This window comes from Lacerta agilis, chromosome 10 (genome assembly GCF_009819535.1).
Source record: "Lacerta agilis isolate rLacAgi1 chromosome 10, rLacAgi1.pri, whole genome shotgun sequence".
Taxonomy (NCBI): domain Eukaryota; kingdom Metazoa; phylum Chordata; class Lepidosauria; order Squamata; family Lacertidae; genus Lacerta; species Lacerta agilis.
In genome coordinates, this window is record NC_046321.1 from 7,224,277 (window position 1) to 7,247,203 (window position 22,927).

At 44.6% G+C, this 22,927-nt stretch overlaps 1 protein-coding gene across 1 annotated transcript; it reads left to right on the forward strand.

Moving 5' to 3' along the window:
* The first annotated feature begins 672 nt into the window (after positions 1–672).
* Positions 673–22,685, forward strand: LOC117054449 (TRPM8 channel-associated factor homolog). Its single transcript, XM_033163296.1, has 9 exons — positions 673–1,321; positions 3,583–4,233; positions 6,351–7,148; positions 7,233–7,441; positions 10,446–10,540; positions 11,763–11,976; positions 12,572–12,811; positions 17,906–18,243; positions 22,256–22,685. Exons 1-9 carry the CDS (start codon positions 696–698, stop codon positions 22,505–22,507), a joined length of 3,423 nt encoding a protein of 1,140 aa, XP_033019187.1. The 5' UTR covers positions 673–695; the 3' UTR covers positions 22,508–22,685.
* Positions 22,686–22,927: the final 242 nt, after the last annotated feature.

Below are 22,927 nucleotides of genomic sequence, written 5' to 3' on the forward strand. Positions count from 1 at the left end.
ATGCATGGCAGCTTGTGGAATGATATTTTTGACTCAAATGGTAGATTTACCGTAATTTTCGGTGTATGAGACTCCCCCCATGTATAAGACGCCCATTTTGGGGGACTCCAAATTAAGAAAACACCCCTCAGCACTACCTGAGCGTAAGACAAGCCCTAATTTTAAACCTATTTTTTTGGGGGGGGGGACAACTAGTCTTATACACGGAAAAATATGGTCATTAAACAGAAATAAGCTTTTGTGGGGTGGGGTGGTTCAATATACAGTCATACCTTGGAAGTTGAACGGAATCTGTTCCGGAAGTCCATCCGACTTCCAAAACGTTTGGAAACCAAAGCCAATTGGAAGCCGAAGAAGCCCCATCGGACGTTCAGCTTCCAAAAATAGTTCACAAACCGGAATAGTCACTTCTGGGTTTGCGGTGTTCCGGAGCCCAAACATTCAACTTGCAATGCGTTCCAGATCCAAGGTACGAATGTACATTGTTGTTTCTTGTATAAATGTGTGACGACAACAACAAATTTAGGAGAATGATCACACACACGAGATGGATAGTTTGTGTCCTTTATGTAGCTTTCACATGGGAAATATGTATGGACCTTGCAGGTGGACAGGAAACTTTTTAACGTGTTTTCTTTGGGTGTGTTTGTGTTATTTCTTGGTCTTCCAGTTCTTTAAGCAGTCCAGCAGTCTCAATGTCCCAGATGCACTCCAGAAATTCTTATTCGTCACTGGTGAAAGGTATTCAGTATTTTGATGTCACCGGGGGCTTCAACCCTTGCAAGCTCCTTCTTACGGGAGACCAAGCTTTCCCTGTGCTGGTGAGTACGAAAGGCAACGTACTAATAGCCGCATCCTGTTATGGGGCAGGCCGGATGGTGGTGACGGCGCACGAAGCCATGCTGCAAATGCCCCAGTTCCTGCCGTTCATTAGGAATAGCCTAGAGTGGCTCAAGCCGTCTCCAATAGCAAAAGTGGGTGTCCACCAGAACATGGCCACTCTCTCTGATCTGCTCCTCGGGAATTCTGTTCAGGTGCATCCAAACGCCAAGCTTGGGGGCTCCTTTGGGGTCTACTGTATCAATGCCTATGACGACACAGAAGCTCACGGCCTTGTTCAGTTTGTAGAGAGAGGTGGCGGTCTGCTCATTGGAGGGCAGGCCTGGCATTGGTCCTATCAACATGGAAAAGAGAAGGTGCTGGCTGAATTTCCTGGCAACCGGGTGACTGGCGCGGCTGGAGTCTACTTCACCGCTGCTGTGGGAGACAACGGGGTCTTCCCTGTGCAACCTGATATACCAGATGTTCCCCCAAGCCCTGAGTAAGTATACCTCTTTATCTCCATTTATTCTTCTTGGGAGAAGAAACAATGCAATAGTCAAACTTTGGTTCTCGAACGGCTCAGTTTTCGAACATTGCGGCTCCCGAAGGCTGAAAACCTAGAAGTAACTGTTCCGGTTTTCGAATGATTTTCAAAAGCCAAACGTGCTACGCAGCTTCTGTTTTGAGTTTCCCTATTGTACTGAGGCTTCCGCTTTCAGCTTTCGGTTGTCGAACGTTTCAGAAGTCCAACCGTCTTCCAAAACGGATTATGTTCAACAAACGAGGTTTGAGTGAAGATTTGTTTGAAGTATTCCGTCCCTGACATCATGTCACAATTTGGGATGACCAACAGATAGACACAGCAAGATTCATTGTGGGGAAACACCCACACCCTGTTTGTGTATACAGAGAAGAGGAAAACCATAATGAATCTGCCTGCCCCAAATAATCAGAAAAGCGAAAACGTATCCTAGCCGTCAGATGCATAATGGGCCCTTAACAATGCCAAAATAATGACAACATACAAATCCATTTTTTGTGTGAGTGGATAGAATGCACATAGTGCGCAAAGATACTCTTTTAAAGCATAAATCTAGCCTAAGTATAAGTCAGGGTGGGGCGGGGACAATCTACCTGCTACATAAATAGGTTATAGCCCTCTGCAGGGCTTTTCCCCCCCAGCTGGGACTCGCCATAACTCAGTTCCAGCACCTTTCAAGGTGGGCTCCATTGCCATTACAAGAGAACAAGGGCGGTGTTCATGGTGAGTTCCAGCCCCTCTTTGCATAGAGAAACAGCACTGATCCTCAGGACGATGCCCCAAATCAATTTGGCTTCTGAACACCAGTAGAAACCACAAGTAGGGTGTTTTTGAGGCTTTTGCTCCCCTTATTAAGAGACACAGGTTTCACTCCAAAGTTTTTGTGGGAAATAGTGAAGGATGAGCATCCCGATGCTCCCTCGGGATAAATTAAGAAATCACCTAAGTTATTTCAACCTGAGCTTCCTCTGCAGTGACTGCCCTTCAAAAAAGTAGGCCTTTTGTCCAGTGTTAAAAAATAGGGTAGAAAAGCTATTTGTCACATAGCTCCTGGAAAGTCTAGCCGCCATTTTGTCCTTCTTACAAGGGTGACTTGTGCTGCAGTGAGACTACAGTGCCATCGCCAGCCTCTACAACCTGCGTCATGCTCCACAATATCTATCACACCCCTCTGTGGCAACTTTCATGTTGCAGACTGGCAAGACTGTAATTTCCACATCTATGCTTGACTTTTGTCTGCCTTGGGACCTTGATCTGTTTTATGTGGATCTCGATACATATTGACACATGTTGATGTCATACATTTGCAGTTGAATAGTTGTACCCATGTATTATTATGTTTGAGTTCTATATTATATCTGTTTATATGTAAAAATGATGGGAAATTGAGATTACTTTATCAGCCGGTTACGATCTTTGTGTGTTTGGTATAGCGTTGTTTGTGACCTTGGTTCTTTTGGGTGTTAATCGCAGCGAGAAAAGAGGCATTTTCTTACTCTGGAGTCAGGCAGGGAGGCATTTCTCACCCTGTGCCCTCAGCACCCACTTTATTCTTAAGTCAGAGTCACCATACGTGGCAACAAGACTTTGTATTCTGACAATCCTCAGCGTCCTGGCTAATTCTGAATGCTAGTTTTGTCCGAATCAAACAGGTTGCTCAGTGGGCTTACGAATCTATTAAGGACACACCAAATAGGATGGAATAGCTCCATTAGTTGTTATGGGGGCAGCAGGGAGACAGGAGGGATGGTCCAAAGACCAAGGGCTGGGCAAGCTACGTTTTACCCCATTGAATTTTTTCTCAAGCTAACTGTTGCCTGGGTATTAATGTAGCACAGCTTTACAAGTATATACAGTTGTACCTTGGATCCCGAACACCATGGAACTCAAGACGTTTTGGCCCCCAAACACTGCAAACATAGAAGTGATTGTTCCGGTATGTGAATGTTCTTTTGGAACCCAAACGTCCGACTGGGCTTCCGCAGCTTCTGGTTGGCTGGTTCAGAAACTGCAATTTGGTTTTCAAACACTTTGGAAGTTGAACGGACTTCCAGAACTGATTCCGTTTTACTTCCAAGGTACAACTGTACAGGAAAGAGCCAAAGGGACTGGAGTCTGGTAAGATAATACTTTGTACATTTTTTGGAAGGTTCCATGGGGAATTACAGATGGATCTCGCAAGTGTGCTTGGCAAAGCTAATGCCCTTCTGTCCTCTCAGATACACCTGTAGACCAGCATTCCAAACATACCAGAGGGAGTCCAGAAAATCTTACGAATCTTTGGTGAAAGGTATTGAGTCTTTGGCTATCACTGGGGAGTTCAATCCTTGCGAGCTGCTTCTCACCGGAGACCAAGCTCTCCCTGTCCTTGTAAGCACCAACGGGCAAGTACTAATAGCTGCATCCTGGTACGGTGCAGGCCGGATGGTGGTAACGGCTCACGAATCTATGCTGCAAATGCCCCAGTTCCTGCCGTTCATTAGAAACAGCCTAGAGTGGCTCAAGCCGTCCTCGACGGCGCAAATCGGTGTCCACAAAAGGTTGGATGCCCTCTCCGAGTTGCTCCTCAGTAATGGTGTCAAGGTGCACCCAGATGCAAGGCCTGGAGACTCTTTTGGGGTCTACTGCGTTGATGCTTACGATGCTGCGCAAGCTGATGGCCTTGTGCAGTTTGTAAAGAGAGGCGGGGGTCTGCTCACTGGAGGGCAGGCCTGGCAATGGTCAAGTCAACACGGAAAGGAGAAAGTGCTGGCTGAATTTCCTGGCAACAGGGTGACCAGCGTGTCCGGGGTTTACTTCACTGCCAACGTGGGAGAGAATGGGATCTTCCCGGTGAAAGAGAAAATGCCCAAGGTTCCCCTGATCACCCCGTAAGTACACTATTTGTCTGTTTTATTCACGTGTCTAATGCATACTTTTTTCTTTGTTTTATATAATTTTACACATTTTAACTCTAACAATTTTAAAGCATTAAAAGGTTCATTGAAACCTTCAGACCTCCTTCACTCCCTCCATTGGTTCCATATTTACAATAACTTATTCTGCATCTTTTACCCGTATCCATCTATTATATATCTATAGTTGTTGTTGTTGTTCAGTCGTGTCACACTCTTCGTGACCCCATGGACCACAGCACACCAGGCACCCCTATCCTCCACTGTCTCCTGCAGTTTGGCCAAACTCATGCCAGTCGCTTTGAGAACACTGTCCAACCATCTCATCCTCTTATTGTCCCCTTCTCCTTGTGCCCTCCATCTTTCCCAACATCAGGGTCCTTTCTAGGGAGTCTTCTCTTCTCATGAGGTGGCCAAAGTATCTATAGTCACCATAGTTAATTCCATATTACAAGTGTCATTATATCCCTGCCAATGATTTTAACTGTTTACAGAGGTCTTTTAAATATATTAAAAATTCACTCCAGTCCTTTAGGAATACTTGATCTTCCTGGTTTCTGATCTTTCCAGTCCGTTTACTTTCATAGGATGTAATCAAGGCGGTGTGAAATAGACCACTGTAAGAAAATCAGTCTATAAATATCCGCAAATCATTATTAAAAACATCAATAAAACATCAGTTGGTAGTGCTTGGTTAAAAAGTGGAATTCGTATTGTGAAGGCCTGTCTAAACAGGACAGTTTTCTGAAGGTGTCTGAAAGGTGGCAGGGATGCTTCCTGCCAAACGTCTACTGGCAGGGAGTTCCACAGGGCAGGGTCTGCCACCTTAAAGGCTCAGACCCTCTCGAGAGCAGTCTGGGTGCTAAATTCTGCACTAGCTATAGCTTCTGGACCAGGTACAAGGGCAGCCCCACATCAAGTGTGTTACAGTAATCAAGCCTTTATGTTTCCAGTGCATGGACCACTGTGCTCAGGCTGTCATGATCCAGGAACAGAATACCACCAAGACATTTGGTATTTAAACTTAGTATGAAGTATTTAATCTTTACACTGCATTTGTCACGATTTGGCCTTGAATTCCAAGGCGCTCCATTGCCCTGTTAGACAGCAGAGTTGCAGTAGCCTATTAGGAGTTGGCAGGTCTGGTTCCAATATATCAGGCAGAGCCAAAAGTTCATTAGCAAAGAGAACTTTTTACTAAGGATTTTCAGCTTCGTAACAGGGAAAAAAGCTTCAGAAAACTTAGCAGACAAGAAGGGTAGGAAAACAAAAGCCCACTGAGCAGATGCTTAATTTTACTGTTTACTATTAGATACTGATGGATTATTGAATATTTATTTCAAAGTTATTGTGACTGTTTTATATTGAATCAGATTGTTGCTATCAATGTTTGATGTTTTATTATGTTTTTATATGTGTTGGAAGCCGCCCAGAGTGGCTGGGGCAACCGAGCCAGATGGACAGGTATAAATAAATAAATAAAATTATTATTATTATTAGCTGCGCATGGAATTGCCAAAGGAATGGCTTTGGTTCCAATGCAATGAGCCTCCAAGTGTTGGGACTCCCAACTCTCCTCAGCCCAGATCATTGGCTAAACTGAGAGGCTTGACAAGAATCCAAAACATTAGGAAAGGACCAAGTTAGGCAAGAAAAAAGGGCCAGGGCCTTTTCAATATTGGCCCCGACTTGGTGGAACAGCCTATCACAAGAGACCAGGGCCCTGCGGGATTTGGCATCTTTCTGCAGGGCCTGCAAGACGGAGCTGTTCCACCTGGCCTTTGGGTTGGTTTCTGTTTAATATTTATGCTTCATCTTTATTGGTGGGTTATTTTGAAATTGAGACCTGCAGTTTTAATTGAATTTTTAAATTTGTATTTTAATCTGTTATTTTAAATTGATCGTTTTTATGTTTTTTGCTGTGATTTTAATTGATGTTAGCCGCCCTGAGCCCGGTTTTCTGGCTGGGAAGGGCGGGGTATAAATAAAATTATTATTATTATTATTATTATTATTATTATTATTATTATTATTATTATTATTATTATAACCCCCAGTTTTAATAACCTAGTTTTATCTATTCTTTTTTAAAGACATGGATTAGACATTGAGGGTGACTTAAAGACTCTTCTGAATGGAGTGACGACCTTCTGTTTTAAGGGCATGATTCCTTCTGACCTGCTTATCCACGGGAACCTGGCATTTCCAGTGGGCGTAACCGATTCTTTCCAGTGCTTTGCTGGAGCCGCCTACTATGGCAGGGGACGTGTTGTGGTCTCCTCCCACGAAGGCATGCTTAACACACCATCCATGAAAACCTTCCTTCTCAACGCCATCAACTGGGTTACTGCTGGAAAGGGAGGGAAGGTTGGCGTCGGAGGCCAACTGAAGGAACTTTACTCCATGTTAAATCAGGCTGGGATCCCTTGTGAGCTAACGGATCTTAAGGCTGGCTTGAGCGTGTACTGTTGCAACGCCTACAGTGACAAAGAGAAGGAAAGAATCCACGAATTCGTCTCTGAAGGAGGTGGTCTCCTAATCGGCGCACAAGCTTGGTACTGGACTTATCAAAATCCCACCGCCTGTGCCGCCGCACAGTATCCAGGAAACAAGATACTGAATAAATTTGGGATTGGGATCACCGGACACAGTATCAACCTACCTGATGAAAGTTACCCAGCGAGACAGGCCAGCGCTGTTGCTTCGACCTATCACTTCCGCAAAGCGCTCTTGCAATTCAAGGAACACATCCAGAGCAAGCAAGCTCTGCAGACTTCATATTCCTCATGGCTCAAGAAGCTGGGACAAGACTGTGCCACATTCCTGAGCATCCCAGCTACCAACTCTCCACCTCTCTCCTCGGTCCATGAGGATATGATGGAGCTGGTCAAGTTCAAGTTTTTTCAGCCGGAACTCACCGAAACTCAGAGAATAACGGAGGCGTCCATGTTGAGCTCCGGCACCACTTTTTCTAGAAAAATAGCACTTCTCTGCGAGATTCCTGGTGTCAGTGCAAGCAACCCAATTAAAAGTACCTCGGACAAAGCCATTTTAATTCAAATGGCATTCCAGCTCTACAATAATCTACCACATTTCCGAGACCCAGTGCCCCATCTGATTCAGAACCTTCCAAACTATCCCACAGCACCTCCTCAAGTCATTCAGATCAACGGAATTAATGATGGTGAGAGATTTTGTTGCTTAAAACCAGTTTATTACCACGGTGTTATCTCCCTCAGGTGAATCTGTTCCTTTCGGATTGTCCGATTGCCTCCTTATCTGAAAATGGGCCATTTTGCAAACTTGGTTCAGAACTCATTTCTCTCAGTTCTGGTCATGTTCCAAGTTGCAGTCCAAAGTGTCTCTCCCATTTGTTAACAGTTTCTGCAGCATTAATAGGGGGTGTTGTCAGGGAACTGCCCTCAGCAGGGCGGGAGGTGTCGTTGATGTACCGACAGCCCTGACACCTCCTCAGTAGTGACACCTCTTCAAGCGGGAAAAGCGGTACCTCCTCCAGCGGGGAGGAGCAAGCTGCAGGCAGCCCGTTGAGGCAGGGGCTTGAGGGTGTTACTGAGAGCCTCAGCACGCCTTGTTAGTTTCACTCTGACGGGAGCGTTCCACTTCCGTCGCCCCACTTGAGCAGAGGGGGTCAAAAGGAGACAGGGGAGGTTGGGGTGACAGCCGGAAACCGGCACTCCCGTATTCTGCAAGTGACTGAGATGGTCATGTTTTCTTGTTCTCTGTATTTTTATATTTTTCTATATTTTTGTAGAGCTCCGGACCACAAGACGAACCTGGGTTTTCCTCCTCTAAAAGGCAGGGAGGGGGGCGCACCTTCTCCATTCACAGCGGCTCATCCCCGCTTGCTTTAAAGGGACATGGGGACGAGGGGAGAAACGGAGCGGGGATGAGCCTGCTTTTGGCATCAGCGCGCAGGGTGGTGGAGAAAGCAGCAGCATCCCCGTTGTTTTCTCCACCACCCTGTGCCTTGCACCGATCCCAAAAGTCTGCTTTTGGGATCGGCGGGCAGCGCGTGGGGTGGTGGAGGAAATCCTCCACCAACCTCCCTGCCGCCCACCGATCCCAAAAGCAGGCATCGCAGCTACCTCCCCCCACCTCCCGCCAAACGCGGCGGGGAATGGGGGAAGGCAGCAGGAAGTGAAGGGGATGTTGCTGGATCATGCCAGGATCTCCGTTCATGGAGCTGCCAGCATGATCCAGCAACATCTCCACTGCCTCCCCCCACCTCCCGCCGAATGCGGCGGGGGATGGGGCGAGGCCATGGGAGCGAAGCCTTCGCTCCATAAGGCGCACAGGGATTTTCCCTTCCTTTTTAGGAGGGAAAAGGCGCGTCTTATGGAGCGTAAAATACAGTAGTCTGCACCAATACACTGTTCTGAAGACAGTTGGGACTCATGCTTGGTCACTCACTTGCGAGCAACCGCCAGCAGATCTGACAGGTGTCATAGGAGCCACTGGCACATTTCAAGTGTGGGGGTTGCACACGTTGGCCTCCCCACCCTGCCATTCCCAGGAGCAGCCAATGGGGGGGCGACCTTGCTCCTCCGCATCTCCCAGCAGCATTTCCACTTGCCAGGTGGAAGGGAGAGGGGCAAGGTAGTGGGGAAAGGCTGGGACTGTGTGGGCTCACCAGCTGTCAGGCATGCAGAGTCCTTACCCCCCTTCCGTAACTTCACATGCAAGAACTAACAAGCAGTTGATTTGTAGTTCTTTTATTGCAGCATCACGTTGTGAGCACAATCACACAGCTCTGCACAAGGGCAGTTTTGGCTAGTCTAATGCTACTTCTGACTTCCAAAGCATTTTGGGCGCCAACGGAAGTTCCTCCCTCCCTCTGACCCCTTTGCTCTCCGATACGTTCAGACCTCCATGTCCGTGGTGAAGGGCTGAAATATACTCGGAGTCAAGTGTGAATTTCATGCTCTTTATTCAGCTCATAGTAGTGAGGAATGCAGTTCCCCCAAAATGTTTGCTTTATATACACTATTTACACAATGGGCCCCACGTGATTGGCTAATTCCGGGATGCTCCTGTATGCCAATCGGAGTGCGGATTCACTTCCACCTGGAGCTGGATTGGGTGGCTCCTGCAGACCAATCAGACTGCTGCAATCTCAATCCTATTGTTCTGGGACCATTCAGACTGCTGCAGTTTGGATCCTATTCAACTCAGTACATAACAAGGGCAGTCCCCCATGCTCTCAAGAGACGTCTCAACTAGCTACCTCCTCCCTTCTGGTTCTCGTCGTTATCTCAGAACTGGGTAACTCCTCCCTAAGTCATTCAGCTTATTCTCTCTGCTTCTGAACATGCTGTGGACAAGGGAGGCAACTCTTCCCCCTCCAGCTCTCCATCAGAGAGAAGCCGGTCTGCCATAGAATGCATCCCACAGTCCTGGCCTTCAGACTGTTCCCTGACACCAGCAGGGGCAATAGATCGGCCACACTAGGGTGCCTGCACAGCCCCAACCTGCTGCTTGGAGGCCAGGTGTGTGGCGGGGCCTCTTGACATTAGCTGTTCCTGGCTGTGACACAAAGGAGCCACATTAGTCAAACATGGATGTGTGCCCACATTTGGCTGAAATGTGTGCATGCAGTGCATTCACTCAATAAGCAATCCTGATTATTTAACCCAGATAAATGAAAATATTAAGTGAAAGGTTGTTTAAAACAAACAAACAAACAAACACTGTGAGAGGGCTCTATAGAACAGTCTTCCTCAGCCTGCCAGATGGTTTGTGACTACAATTCCCATCATCCCTGACCACTGGGTCCTGCTAGCTAGGGATCATGGGAGTTGTAGGCCAAAAACATCTGGAGGGCTGAGGTTGAGGAAGCCTGCTATAGAAACTTTTTTCAGTAGGCAACATTTGGAAAAGTCTCACCCTCTGAAAGGAAATATTAAATGGAACTTGCTGCTTACTATTAACCCAAACAGTCCACTAAGAGGTTGTTCAGTAGACGATGAGTTCATTGCTATCAGTTTCTATTTTATTCAATACATAACAAAGGAAGAGCATACAGTGGGTCCTCTGAATACCCAGGCACCTCTATAGAGATGTATTGGAATTTCAAGTTTTTTTCAATGAAGGGATATAAACGTAATACACTGTAGAGCCTATGATCTACCTCCTATGATTCACCTCCATGTCTTGGTTTGGCCTTGCAGGAGACGAAGCTTGGAGAAGCACCGGCCTTTATGTTCCTCCGGCGAAGACCGTCACTTTGCTCTTTCCGCCCAACGCCACCAATGCTCAGCTGCAGGTGATGGTTTTAAAACATCAGAGTCAGGGCTGCGACTACAGCTTTGAGGGGACAACTGGGTTGAAACAATTAGCTCCTCCATCTCTTTAAATCTCTGTCAAGAGGATCGGGACCAGGCTGCTGGGAAGATAAGGGTAGCTGATCATTTCCCCTGGTGCAGTTTTCTCGGTAACTGTTCTCCCTCCCGGTAAATTTCCCCATCGGAATATTCAGCAAGAGTTACCTGGAAACACTCCCATGGGGAGAGACTTGACCCTTTCCCCTCCTCCCTAGCCGGTATTTGTGATTGATGGTTTATATTCCACTAACTTTTAATACTCAGGGTATATCCACTGAAAAATCAATGGCCATGACTGAGGTTCATTATTTTCAATGGCGCAACTCTGAAGTAAAGTTCGTCGAATACAAACCTTTATAACATCGGTATTTTACAAGAATACAGCACAAGATAGGGTGGTTTACAAGGACAGGTGCAGAAAAATGCACCTTTGGGAGCCAAGCGTAGCACAACCAGTCCCCATCCCCCAGCTGAAGACTGCTCCGAGGTCTACCCCTTTGACCACCAGGCTCCACCTCCCAACACGCTAGTCCAGGCATAGGCAAACTCCGGCTCTCCAGATGTCTGGAACTACAGTACAATTCCCTTCATCCTTAGCTAACAGGACCAGTGGTCAGGGGTGATGGGAATTGTAGTCCCAAACATCTGGAGGGCCAGAGTTTGCCTATGCCTGTGCTAGTCTCTGCCTCCCAACTCACCAGGCTCCGTTAATTTCAATGCGGCTACTCTGAGCAAAAGTTAGTTGAATACAACCCTGTATACAATTAGTATTTTATTTATTGATTTAACTGTACATTGGGTTTTGATAGGACTGTTTTATAATCCACTTGTTATGGGACCTACAATACGTATTTTTTTTTACACTTTTGAGCACCAGGCTGCACTTCCCAACTTGCCAGTCCCTCCCCCAACTAACCAATCTCCACTTCCTCACTCACAGAAAGACCTTCTCTGCCACCTTTGCCCTTATCCCACCTCACAAGATTGTTGTGAAGATTGCGTGTGATTATAACCAAATTGTATCATGCAGAGTCCCTTAGATAAAAGAGCGGAAAGAAATGCAATAGTGCCTTGAGTCTTCAACAACAGGAGACCTTATCAACTGCCCCTTGGGGTTAATATTTTGCACCACCTGCTTGTTGAATCCAGCATCCTTTTCTCCAGGTCCAGGTTGGCTGCCATTCCGATGACCTGAGCAATGCCGAGAAGTTGCTGCGTCCTCCGGTAGTGATCAGGCGGTTTGAAGTTATGAGTCAGAGGATGGAAGTCTCCAGCTTGTGGGGTGGCCTCTTGTACATTGTGCTGCCAAAGAAGTCTTCAGTGGGCACCATATCAGTCACTGTCGAAGGGGCTTCCCTGGCTCCTTATTTCAAGCTTGGTAAGGGGGCTCCCTTTGTAAGAAGCAGGGGAGATATTTTGTGAGATCAGAAATCTGATTAAGTTGTGCAGGAACCCAACTGCATCATTAAGTTCTTGCTAAACAGGGCTGCCTTCAGATGTCTTCCTAAGGTTTTATAGTTGGTTATCTCCTTGACTTGCGGGTCACGCAACTCCATATCCTCCAACATTTCTCTGATGAAAATAGGGATGTCCTAAGGAAAAGGAGGACCTTCTGTGACCAAATCAGAAACCAGGGTGGCTTCTGTAAATCTGGGACCATCCTTGGAAAACAAGACACTTGGGAGGTTCAGGCATTTTCTAGATTATGCAGGATCACACCCAACTACATAATGAAAAATAAAGCCCACTCAGAGCAAGGGCAAACCTTCCTGAATCCACCTGCCCTTTCTCTGGAGGTATCATCAGAACCCGAGACTCTTCACAAACATTATCGTCAAGACGGCGCTCTTATTGGGAGGAATACACTGACCAAAACCCATCCATTTCTTTTTTCTTTTTTCATTTCTCCACGCTGGAATATGCAGTTAATTGTTATTACTTCTTTCTGCAACAAAATAAATAAATGCATTCAGGTGAAACCAGCCTATCTGCATGGAATGGCACTATCCGCCACTACCCTGCTCCCTGGGCTGAGTTAGAAACGGAGAACATCATCTTGACAGTGGCCTCCGGTGATGTGCGGGGAATGGAGAATCCAGAGATCCTTCTGAACACCTGGGCTCAGATGATGAGAGCAGTGGCCAAGTTAGCAGCCATCCCTCTCCTTTTCCCCAGACCAGAAAGAATAGTGGGAGATGTCCAAATATCTGTTGGTAAGTACAAACTTGTTCACATACAGGTGGGTGAAAACAGTATATTCTCCTATCCATTTTGCACAACCCTCCTGTCTTTAAATAAGGAGCCACCGGGATCTATAAAAATATCCTCAGAGATGCATCTGAGCTGTAAGCTTGTATTGGTTTAAACCATCATGGCTTCCACAAAGAATCATTGGAATGTGTGGTTTGGTGAAAAATTGGCTGAAGGGGTGAAAAATTGGCGAAAAATTGGCTGCTGCTGAGGGCCTGAAGGGCCTTCCTTCTTTCTTGGTAACCGATGTTACCAAGGGATGTCCGCATGGGGCTGTCGGGATCCACAGAATGCTGTGTGAGATAATAAGTCTGCAGGCCTGAGTGTACTAGTAAAGTAGAACTAGCTGATGCAACTGGCTGGTGTAATCAGCCCGCAATACTTACCATAGAAGTGCTGGGTCAGAGTGACTCAGCAGTAATGTGCTGACAGGTGATTAGCTATCATCAGTATAAAAGGGAAACCTGTCCAGCAGAGTTAGGTAGTAGAAAAGTGTGGTCAGAGAGAGAAAGGTCTTCCTATTTGCCTTAAGGTGCAGCCAGGTACTCTGTTTGTCTCTATGAACTGCTCGTGTATCTTAGCCTGTAGATATTTGTATATACTTCACAATTAATATACCGCACTGAAGAACCTCGGACTTCAGTGCCATGGAGGAATTTGCGACAGGGGCTTGGGATCATGTCAGGCTGGAGCAATCCAGTGAGCTCTTGGAGCTGTCTGACTTGGGACGCCAGCCCAGGCCAGGAAGGGAGGACTGATAAGAGAGCTGCAGAAGGAAGCGAAGGAGGGTGGTGCGCAGCTCAAAGAGACTCAAGACATATCAGAAGATAGTCTTTCAGAGACTGATACCCCACCCCGCAGCTTGCAGGAGCGTCGAAGGGGTGGGTTGCGAGAGAAGGGGAAGTTGTCGTTACTTAAGCGACGTCAGAGGGTGGGGTCCTCACGTGGGGATAAAGGAAGGAGGAACAACGCTGTAGAGCAAGATGAGTCATTGTCCAATGTAGCCGGCAGGGGGCTCCAGACCTGAGGCTGGTTTGTTTTCCCTTTCTATTAATAAACTTCAACCTTTCACTGAGTGAACGCGTACGTGTCTGGCTGCGGCTTACAGATTGAGGGGTGAGGGGGGTACAGCGGTGGAGGCAGATATTTTAAGCGAAGGGCTTTGAGATATGGAGCGCTGGTACAACCGTTACTTTTTCATAAATCAAACATGCGTGCCACCCGTAACAGTCCATAAAGAATTTTTAAATTACACAATAATAAAATCTTTATACAAAATTTGAACAAAGCACGAATGGCTCCTAGAGCCAAAAATACCAAAATGGGTGCCACCACTGGAGGCAATGTCAATGAAGAAGAGCAACTCCGAAATAAGATGGCCAACATATCAACAATTAGCAGTTGAGAAAGAGGGAGATATCAAATTAAAACCATATGAAGAAATTAAAAATTATTGCAGTAGTTGGCTACAGTACCATCAATTAGTACACAGATTTAGACAAGATAAAAAGAAGGGATTCAAACAAAATATATCTAAATTACAGAGTGAACTAATTCAACCCAAGAAGATGATTATATCCAAAATGTATAGATTGTTGCTAGAATGGGAGCTAAAAGTGAAAGTACTAAAGAGGAGATGATCAATGGACAAGGGATATTGGTCACGTAATTGAGCTTGAAAGATGGGAGAGGTTATGGAGGAGAGATCTGCATTTTACAGCCTGCTCAACAATCAAAGAAAACATGCTCAAGATGATGTACCGATGGTACATCACTCTGGAAAAATTATCAAAAATTTACAAAAATCAATCTAATCTGTCTTGGAAGTGCAAAAAGGAGGTGGGCACATTTTACCATTTATGGTGGGGATGCAAAGTTACCAAAAGCAAAGCTACAGGGAACCAGGCAGAGGGCCTTCTCGGTAGTGGCGCCCGCCCTGTGGAACGCCCTCCCATCAGGGGACACAGAGATAAACAACTACCTGTCATTTAGAAAATACCTGAAGGCAGCCCTGTTTAGGGAAGTTTTTAATTTGTGACTTTGTATTGTGTTTTAATATTTGTTGAAGGCCACCCAGAGTGGCCGGGGAGACCCAGCCAGGTGGGCGCGGTATAAATAATAAATTATTATTATTATTATTAAAAGATTCTGGAACAAAATATATGAGGGGTTTAAAAAATAATATTCAAAATTACATCCATAAAGAAACCAGAAGCCTTTTTATTAGGATTAATTTCGGATGAAATCCCCCAAAATAATATCAATGTATTCTTATATGCCACAGCTGCAGCGAGGTTATTAATTGCCAAAAATTGGAAAGGGGAGAAAATCCCAACAATATCAGAGTGGAGAAATAAAATGTGCCAATTGGTAGGGATGGCAAAATTAACAGCAAATATCAGAGGCCGATCAAACCAAGAAATAATAAAGGAATGGGAAGGAGTAAAAGATTCTATGATTGTACACTGCTCCAGAATGGATATGTTGGTGGATTTGGAGTAAATTGTGCATGGGAAAATGAGAGGAAAATTAAAAGATACTAGGATAATGATATAGAAAGTAGCAACACAACTAAGAAAGAGCAAGTAAAATATTGAGTAAATGAAATCACGCATGGGTGAGGGGGAGTGTGGGATAATGGGAATAATATAATTTTATGTATTGGATTTTTTGTGTTTGTTTATGGCTTCATTTTTTATTTTTTGTAAGGATTTGAAGTTGAATAAATAAAGATTTGTTTTTTTTAAAGAGATATGGCTATGCTCGAACTCCTTCCAACCTGCGCCCCATCCCAAGGGACAAAAGTAGGATGATCAGGATTACCTACCTCCATCATTGGTGTTGTGCAATGCTAGGTCTATAGACAATAAAACCGCCACCCTGTGAGACTTCTTTGCCTCACAGAGGGTTGATCTGGCTTGTGTGATGGGAGACCTGGGTGCGCAAAGGCGAGATGGTGCCCTTGGGTTTCTCCATCCTTCCACCAATCGCAGACTGTGGGCCATGGGGAGGGGTGTTTTTAATCTGGGAGGATTGCCCTTTCAGAGCTCTGCCAGGGCCATCAATCTCCAGTATTGAATGTGTTGGCTTGGTGTGAGGCACCGAGGAGAGCTTGTCTGTCTGGCTGTTGTACCGACCACCTAGCGCACCGGCAGCCACCCTTAATCAGCAGTCTTAATCATGTTCTTGTAGAATCTTGTCATAGGAGCCCGTGCGGCTTCGTTTTCAAAATAATGAGTTTTGTTATCAGAATTGTTTAGGTTAGCTAACCTGGGTTTAAGTAACATGAAATAGTTTGGGAGAATTCTCCCCCTACTGCTCTTTATTTATTCTTTTGGTTTGATCTTAGTAACTATCTGATTTCCCTCTGAGGAAACTGACGGAGTATCCAGTGAAACGAGGAAGAGCCGGCAGCTCGTTTAATATACATTTACCTCGTTTTAGGGATTAGTCACGGCTGAGTATTTGATACTTTTTTCCCTTGGTTATTTGCATCCCGTGATTGTCTTTCTGTTTTTTCGCTAACATTGGAGGACTGGCTGTTAAAAATGTTTGAGTACGCCGAGCTGGCGAAGATGACGGGAAAGGTTAGGAACCAGGACAATCAGAAGTTCTAGAATGATTGGAGTAAATTTATTGACTATTTAAGAGAAAATTGTAAAAATTTAAAGACACTAACAGGACTGACATAATCCCTACAACATAAGTCATTAGAAATCTTTGACCAGGACTTGGAGAAGATGAAATCATGAGAAGGATCAGAGATGAACATTAAAGGCATTAATAGTTAATTGGAATAAAAAAAAAGTTTGAAGGAAAGGAGGGAAGTCATAGCTCGACAGAGCATTAGTATCATAGTTAATATTGTAAGATGGATAATGTATTGTTGGTTTAATTGAAATAAAAACAATATTTCTTTATGCAGTGACTGCAGCTAGAGTACTAGTGGCTAAGTATTGGAAGAGCCAAAACATTCCATCGAGAGGAATGGTTACTGTATTTTTCGCTCCATAAGATGCATTTTTTTCCTCCTAAAAAGTGAGGGGAAATATCTGTGCGTCTTATGGAGCAAATGGTGGTCCCTGGGGCCGAATTGCCCAGGGGCCAAAAGAGGATCATGCTTTTTATTTTAAAAAGAGAAAAGGGGGTGTTGAAAGGACCCCGCTCAGCAGCTGATCAGCAAGAGATCAGGAGAGAGATGAGAGTCCCAGCTCCCTTTCAGCTCCACCCTCTTGCCCAGGCCTCCATTGTTGAATGGGCTGCAGAGGGAGGTTGTTTGTTTCCCCAGCGACATGTGACTGGCTGATTAGATTATCTGTCTGGAAACTGTAGAAAAGGCTCCCTTTCCTTTAGAAGCTGCAGAAATGTGAGTTGAACCCCATAAAACGGGGCTTTTCTTCTTTGCATTTCCCCCTTTGCAAAAAAAGCTGCACAAATTTGAGCTGACCATCAAAAAAACAGGGCTTTCAGAGGAGGAAAACCAGAATTTTTTTATTAGTTTCCTCTTCTAAAAACGAAGTGCGCCCTATGGTTCGGTGCACCCTATGGAGCGAAAAATACGGTACTTAAATTCAGCGAGTACTTGGAACTTACAGTATCTATTCCACACAAAAGAAACAGTGCTGTAGAGCTTTATACCTTTCTAACGTTGTCAATTCTCAGTAAAAAGTTAAAAAAAACACCACAAATTAAAAATAATAATTTACTATTTGTACCCTGCCCATCTGACTGGGTTGCCCCAGCCACTGTGGGCAGCTGCCAACATCTATAAAAATCTAATGAAATATCAAGCATTAAAATGCTGCCTTATACACACAATGACATGGAAAGCAACCCCCCATGCAAATCTGATTTTTCTGTATGTTAGAATTCCAATAAAAATATTTTTTAGGGGGAAATAACACAGTACAATACATAGACAAACCACAGTACCTTATTCATTTTAAAGCTGAGGGGAAAGATACCAATGATTTATTATCTGCAAACGATTTATTCAGCTTTCACGGAGAAGCATGCGTCTGTCTTACAAGTACCCCCTGTCCCAACTCTCTCGCCAGGTTGGATGCACTCTGGCTACCCGATCATGGCTAATGTGGCGGCATCAGAGGAGATCACGGATGTACAACGCATGTACACCAAAGGCACTTGGGGCCCAATCCATGAACTGGGTCACAATCAGCAGAAGAGTCAGTGGGAATTCCCCCCGCATACCACGGAAGCTACCTGCAATCTCTGGTCTGTTTACGTCAATGAAACTGTGCTGAACATCCCCAGAGAAAGAGCCCATCCAGAGCTTAAACTTGAGAGCAGAATGAGGAGGGTGAAGGACTATATTCGAGGAGGAGCTCGGCTGAAGGACTTCACGGTGTGGACTGCACTGGAACCTTACTTGCAGGTACATAAAGAAAGTACTCTATATGGAGTCAAGACTACTGGATGTTCGAGATAAGGCCGACTATAAGCCAAGTGGATAACAAGCTCTCCTGGCCGACTGCCAGGCAGCCATCCTCGGTCCACAGCGTTTCCTTTGGTGTGTGTAATAAAACAGTCTTAGCAGAGATAAGGTCAATAAAGCTTCAGAATACGACAGCTCTATTCTAAGTCATCTTTTATTCCAAAAATATGTACATCAGCCAGGAGCAAATGAATTTCTCTTCCTCTTGTCTCATAGCACGGAAAAGAACTGCAACACAGATTACAATAGCAATATAGAACACACAAAGCATCCAGTCAGAACGTCACTTCCTGTGCAGAGTTTTAACCCTGTGTTAACCTGATTCCACAACACTGGACCATTTAGACCAGTGGTGCCTTCACTGGCCAATGGTAGAAGATGCTCATACTGACCCTATTTGCTGCAAGCCAGGTAGAAAAAATTGCTCAGGGGTCATTCCATGAAAATGAGGAAATTTTTTTAATTTTTTTTTAAAAAAAATAATAATTTTTTTACATGTTAAGTTTGTGTACACATATCAAATTGTTTTGGCAACAAAACAAATTATTCCCAGAATGCTTCATTCCAAGATGGCCACCACCTGAATGTAGCACATGTTGCAAATGAATTTGTTTTTGAAGTTAGACATACATTAAAGGTAAGATAAAATCTATTCAAACCATGTAAACAATTATTGTAATATGTATACTGAAAGCTTAAAATGTCATCTTTTGATTGCAAATAATCTATATTGCTCCAATTACATTTTTCATTGGTATTGATTGATTCTAATTATTGATGATGAAGCTGTAACGTGAGTTACCAAAACAAGTTATTTTTAGAATATCTTCCTGAATTGGAGCTTCAGAATTAAACTTTTCTGCATTTTCCTTCTAGGCAATAGATGCAATGTAATCATGTAAACATTATAATTTTATGTTACAGTTTGTGCCCTACAAACACTATCAACATGTGTAACGCGAGTTACCGCAATTATGGTAACTCACGTTACAGTGCTCAAATTTTGCATTCTAATTGCTCTTTTTGGAAAATTACTTTTTGGAAAATTACACCTGTGTGGCACAGGATGAAATTCAAAGTGCTCACTGGAAACAAAACCAAGTAAGCTTGTTTACTTGTTCAATGTGGTATAGTGGGAAGCACCACCCATTGGTTCTTGCATTTGACAATTCTGATCATTCAAAGGAGAAAGTGGTATGTTACATAGATTTCATTTTGCAGCAGATTCGTAAAGAAGTTGACATAATTAATGTATGGTCTGATGGACCAAGCTCACAATTTAAGAACAAATATGTTGTGGCTGCAATTGCTGCTCTTGAAGAAAAGCACCACAAGAAAATAAGGTGGAACTACTTTGCTACATCGCATGGCAAAGGCCCAGTTGATGGCACAGGAGGGACCATTAAGCGTCAAGTTTGGAATGCAGTGAGAGCAAGAAAGCAAATAGTTTTCAACAGTGGCGTAGCAAGCCTCTGCGCTGTTGGGGGCGGCGGCGGTGCAGAGGCACCCCCCTGGGGGGAGGGGCACGACGCGTGCATCGTGACGTCATCGTGACGTCACGGCGCACATGGATGCAGAAAGGGGGAATTTCCCCCTTTCCGCGGCTTTTTTTGGTGGGAGTGGGCCAGCGAGGAGGGGGTGACAAGCGTGACACCCCCCCTCACTGGCCCACCCACCCCCCGCCGAAAAAAACGGCGGAAAGGGGAAAAGGAGAAGCAGAGCAGGTACTTGAATGCGCCTGCTCTGCTTCCTTTTCCCCCCCTCCCAGCGGTTTTTTTTTGGCGGGGGTGGGCCAGCGAGGAGGGGGTGTCATGCCAGTGACAAGCGTGACACCCCCTCCTCGCTGGCCCACCCTCCGCCAAAAAATAGCCGCTGGGAAGGGGGGAAAGGCGACATGCTCTCGTTCGGGGCCCGCCCGGCGGGGTGGGGTGGGAAGGGCCAGCCAAAGTGTCACCCCCTCACCTGGAACTAGGGGCGGCCCGCCCCCCGTCCCCCCTTGCTACGCCCCTGGTTTTCAGTGCCACTCAGTTTGTCACCACAGCAACTAAAGTCTCTATGGTGAAAATAGTGATCACACCAGGCCAAATCGTTAAAAGAAACGCTACGCTGAATACAATGAATATTTTCAAAAGTGCGCAGCCAGTGAAGGCCATATAAAAGATGCACCATATTAAGATTCTGGAACACAAACCTATTTGCTCCATACTTTCTAAAAATAGTGATGCAGTAACTAAGCAGACCTATGAAGTGGGAGTTCTACCTTCATTTAGTTCTAACCTTCCTACTGTTGCAAGTTCAACAGTTCCTGCTGATATTAAGCTTGGATCTTGGGTAGAAGTGAGTTATGAGGGAAATGTTTTTTCCAGGAACTGTGAAAGACATTAAAATTGTTGAAGAGCAGCAGGAGTACAAAGTTAGTGCTATGAAAAAAACTGGAAATTTCTGGACATGGCCGATCTAAAGTCATTGGCGTAATTTCCCCACCTACTATGGTTAATTCAAGAGGCTATTATAGATTCTAAACTGTCTCTAACATTCATGTTTAAATAAATATTTGTCAAAATTTCCTAAGTGACAAGAAAATAATTATTTACCTTCATAAAATTCCAATGTATGAAATTATTATTTGAAAAGTAACGCGAGTTACCATATTATGTAACGTGAGTTACCATGAGAAAAGTTATTCAATTAATAACCATTGAAATTTGAAATGCCTGACCACTATGCTATGAAAGGCAAGATTTCTGTAATACTATTGCCTAAAAAGTTTTTTTCTAAATTCCTCATAAGAGGAGGAAAAAGAAAAAACGTGGGTACATAAAATTAGGCTGTCCAATTCATGTAACGCGAGTTACCACACAAAAATAATTTTTATTTTTAATATTTTGAAATTAATATGAAAAAGGTAATAGGTTTTTAAAATAACCAGGTATGTATTATATACACAATTATTTTATTCAAGATTGCTTCTCATTTACTATGTTTAGATATTACTTAATTGTAGTAATCATAAGTCAAATGTAACGCGAGTTACCATGGAATGACCCTCAGGTCTTTCATTCCTTCAGGACTCTGGGTTGTATTTCAACTCTGCAATATTCAGGGTCGAGTCATTTGAAATCTATTGACTATAGTCCCATCCATTGAACTTCTGTAGGCCTAAACTTTGGATTCAGCCATTGCCGGGGTGGCATTCAGGAGCAGAAAAGACAACTGGCGATGCACAGGGGGGGTGTTTTGATGTCCCCCACTTTCCAGTGCAGACCCTCCTCTCCACCTCCCAACTTATCACAAACTGCTTAACGAATATTATCCCCTTCATTATAAAAGCCTGTGCTTTTAAGAAATGGGACATCAAACACCTCTCAGATCTAACTCGGCTATCCAAGTGCCAAAAGACAGTTTGAATTGTAAAACTATAAGCCAGAATTAAACTGGTTTAAGCTGTAGAGCTACAAACCCTAGGAAGGAAGGATGTCTTATTGAACATGACAGGACTTAGAACCAAGTAGGCAGGCGGAATGTTCCTTTTTTGCAGGGACTTCTGGGAACTGTAGTTTTGTGAGAGTGTTTGTTGCTTCTGTTACTGGAGTGACTTTATAGATGGGGAAATGGGAGGACTGGGGAAATTCCAAGGGCTGCAGAAGTATTTCTATGAGGCCTATTCTAAAACCAGCCCAAGGAGGACCAAGCGTGGTCAGTGGTGGGGAGTGGAGGATCATTGGAGGACAAAGGGGAATGCCGTGCAGTGAAGTAGCTGGAATCCTGAAGAGCTGCTCTCATTTGTTCCCAGAATTCTCAAGGGCCGGGGGGGCGGAGCAATGCAAGTCATAAATCGTGTAAAACTCATTAATGCTTCGGTAGCATAAATAGGCACCCAGAGAGACAGGAAAAGCAACCGTGATATATTTTTAAGTCCTTAGGAAAGGGACTGAATAATTATTTTTTCCAGTTGCAGGAGGCCTTTGGCTGGGACCCCTACATCCACATCTTCGCAGAGTACCAAACAATGACCCACATCCCAACTGACAACAGCTCCAAGATGAACCTCTGGACACGCCATTTCTCCCAACAAGTGAGCAAAAATCTGGGTCCTTTCTTTAAAGCTTGGGGGTGGCCAATTGAGGATAATCTCACTCGGGAGCTGGCCAGATCCTTTCCCCCATGGACAGAGGATCCGATGAAGAAGTATGAATCTTGCTAAGAAAGGGAAACTAACAGACTGAAATTGTGCTGAATAGGATACAGTCACAATCAACCAATATAAGCCCCAGCTATAGAGCTGTAAACCATGCTGACAGTGGTCAATGAATGTATTCAGGATGCTTTCTTCTCCCATTTAGCCATTATTCTCTGTTCAAGCAGGACCTGAGAATGCAACAGCACTCACAACTTGTGATTCCTGGCAACTGGTATTCAGAAACTTTAATGCCACTGACCATGGATAGTAGCCATTGATCGTTCTATTCTCCATCCGTGTGTTTGTGTGTTTTAAGATTTGGTATCTGGTTACAACTATTGTAAGAGAAATGCAAACTAATCAACCTCATAAACTGGAGAAATGAATGCTCTTGATGCCCTGGAATAACAAAATCGATGATAATATACATGCAAATTACCATTA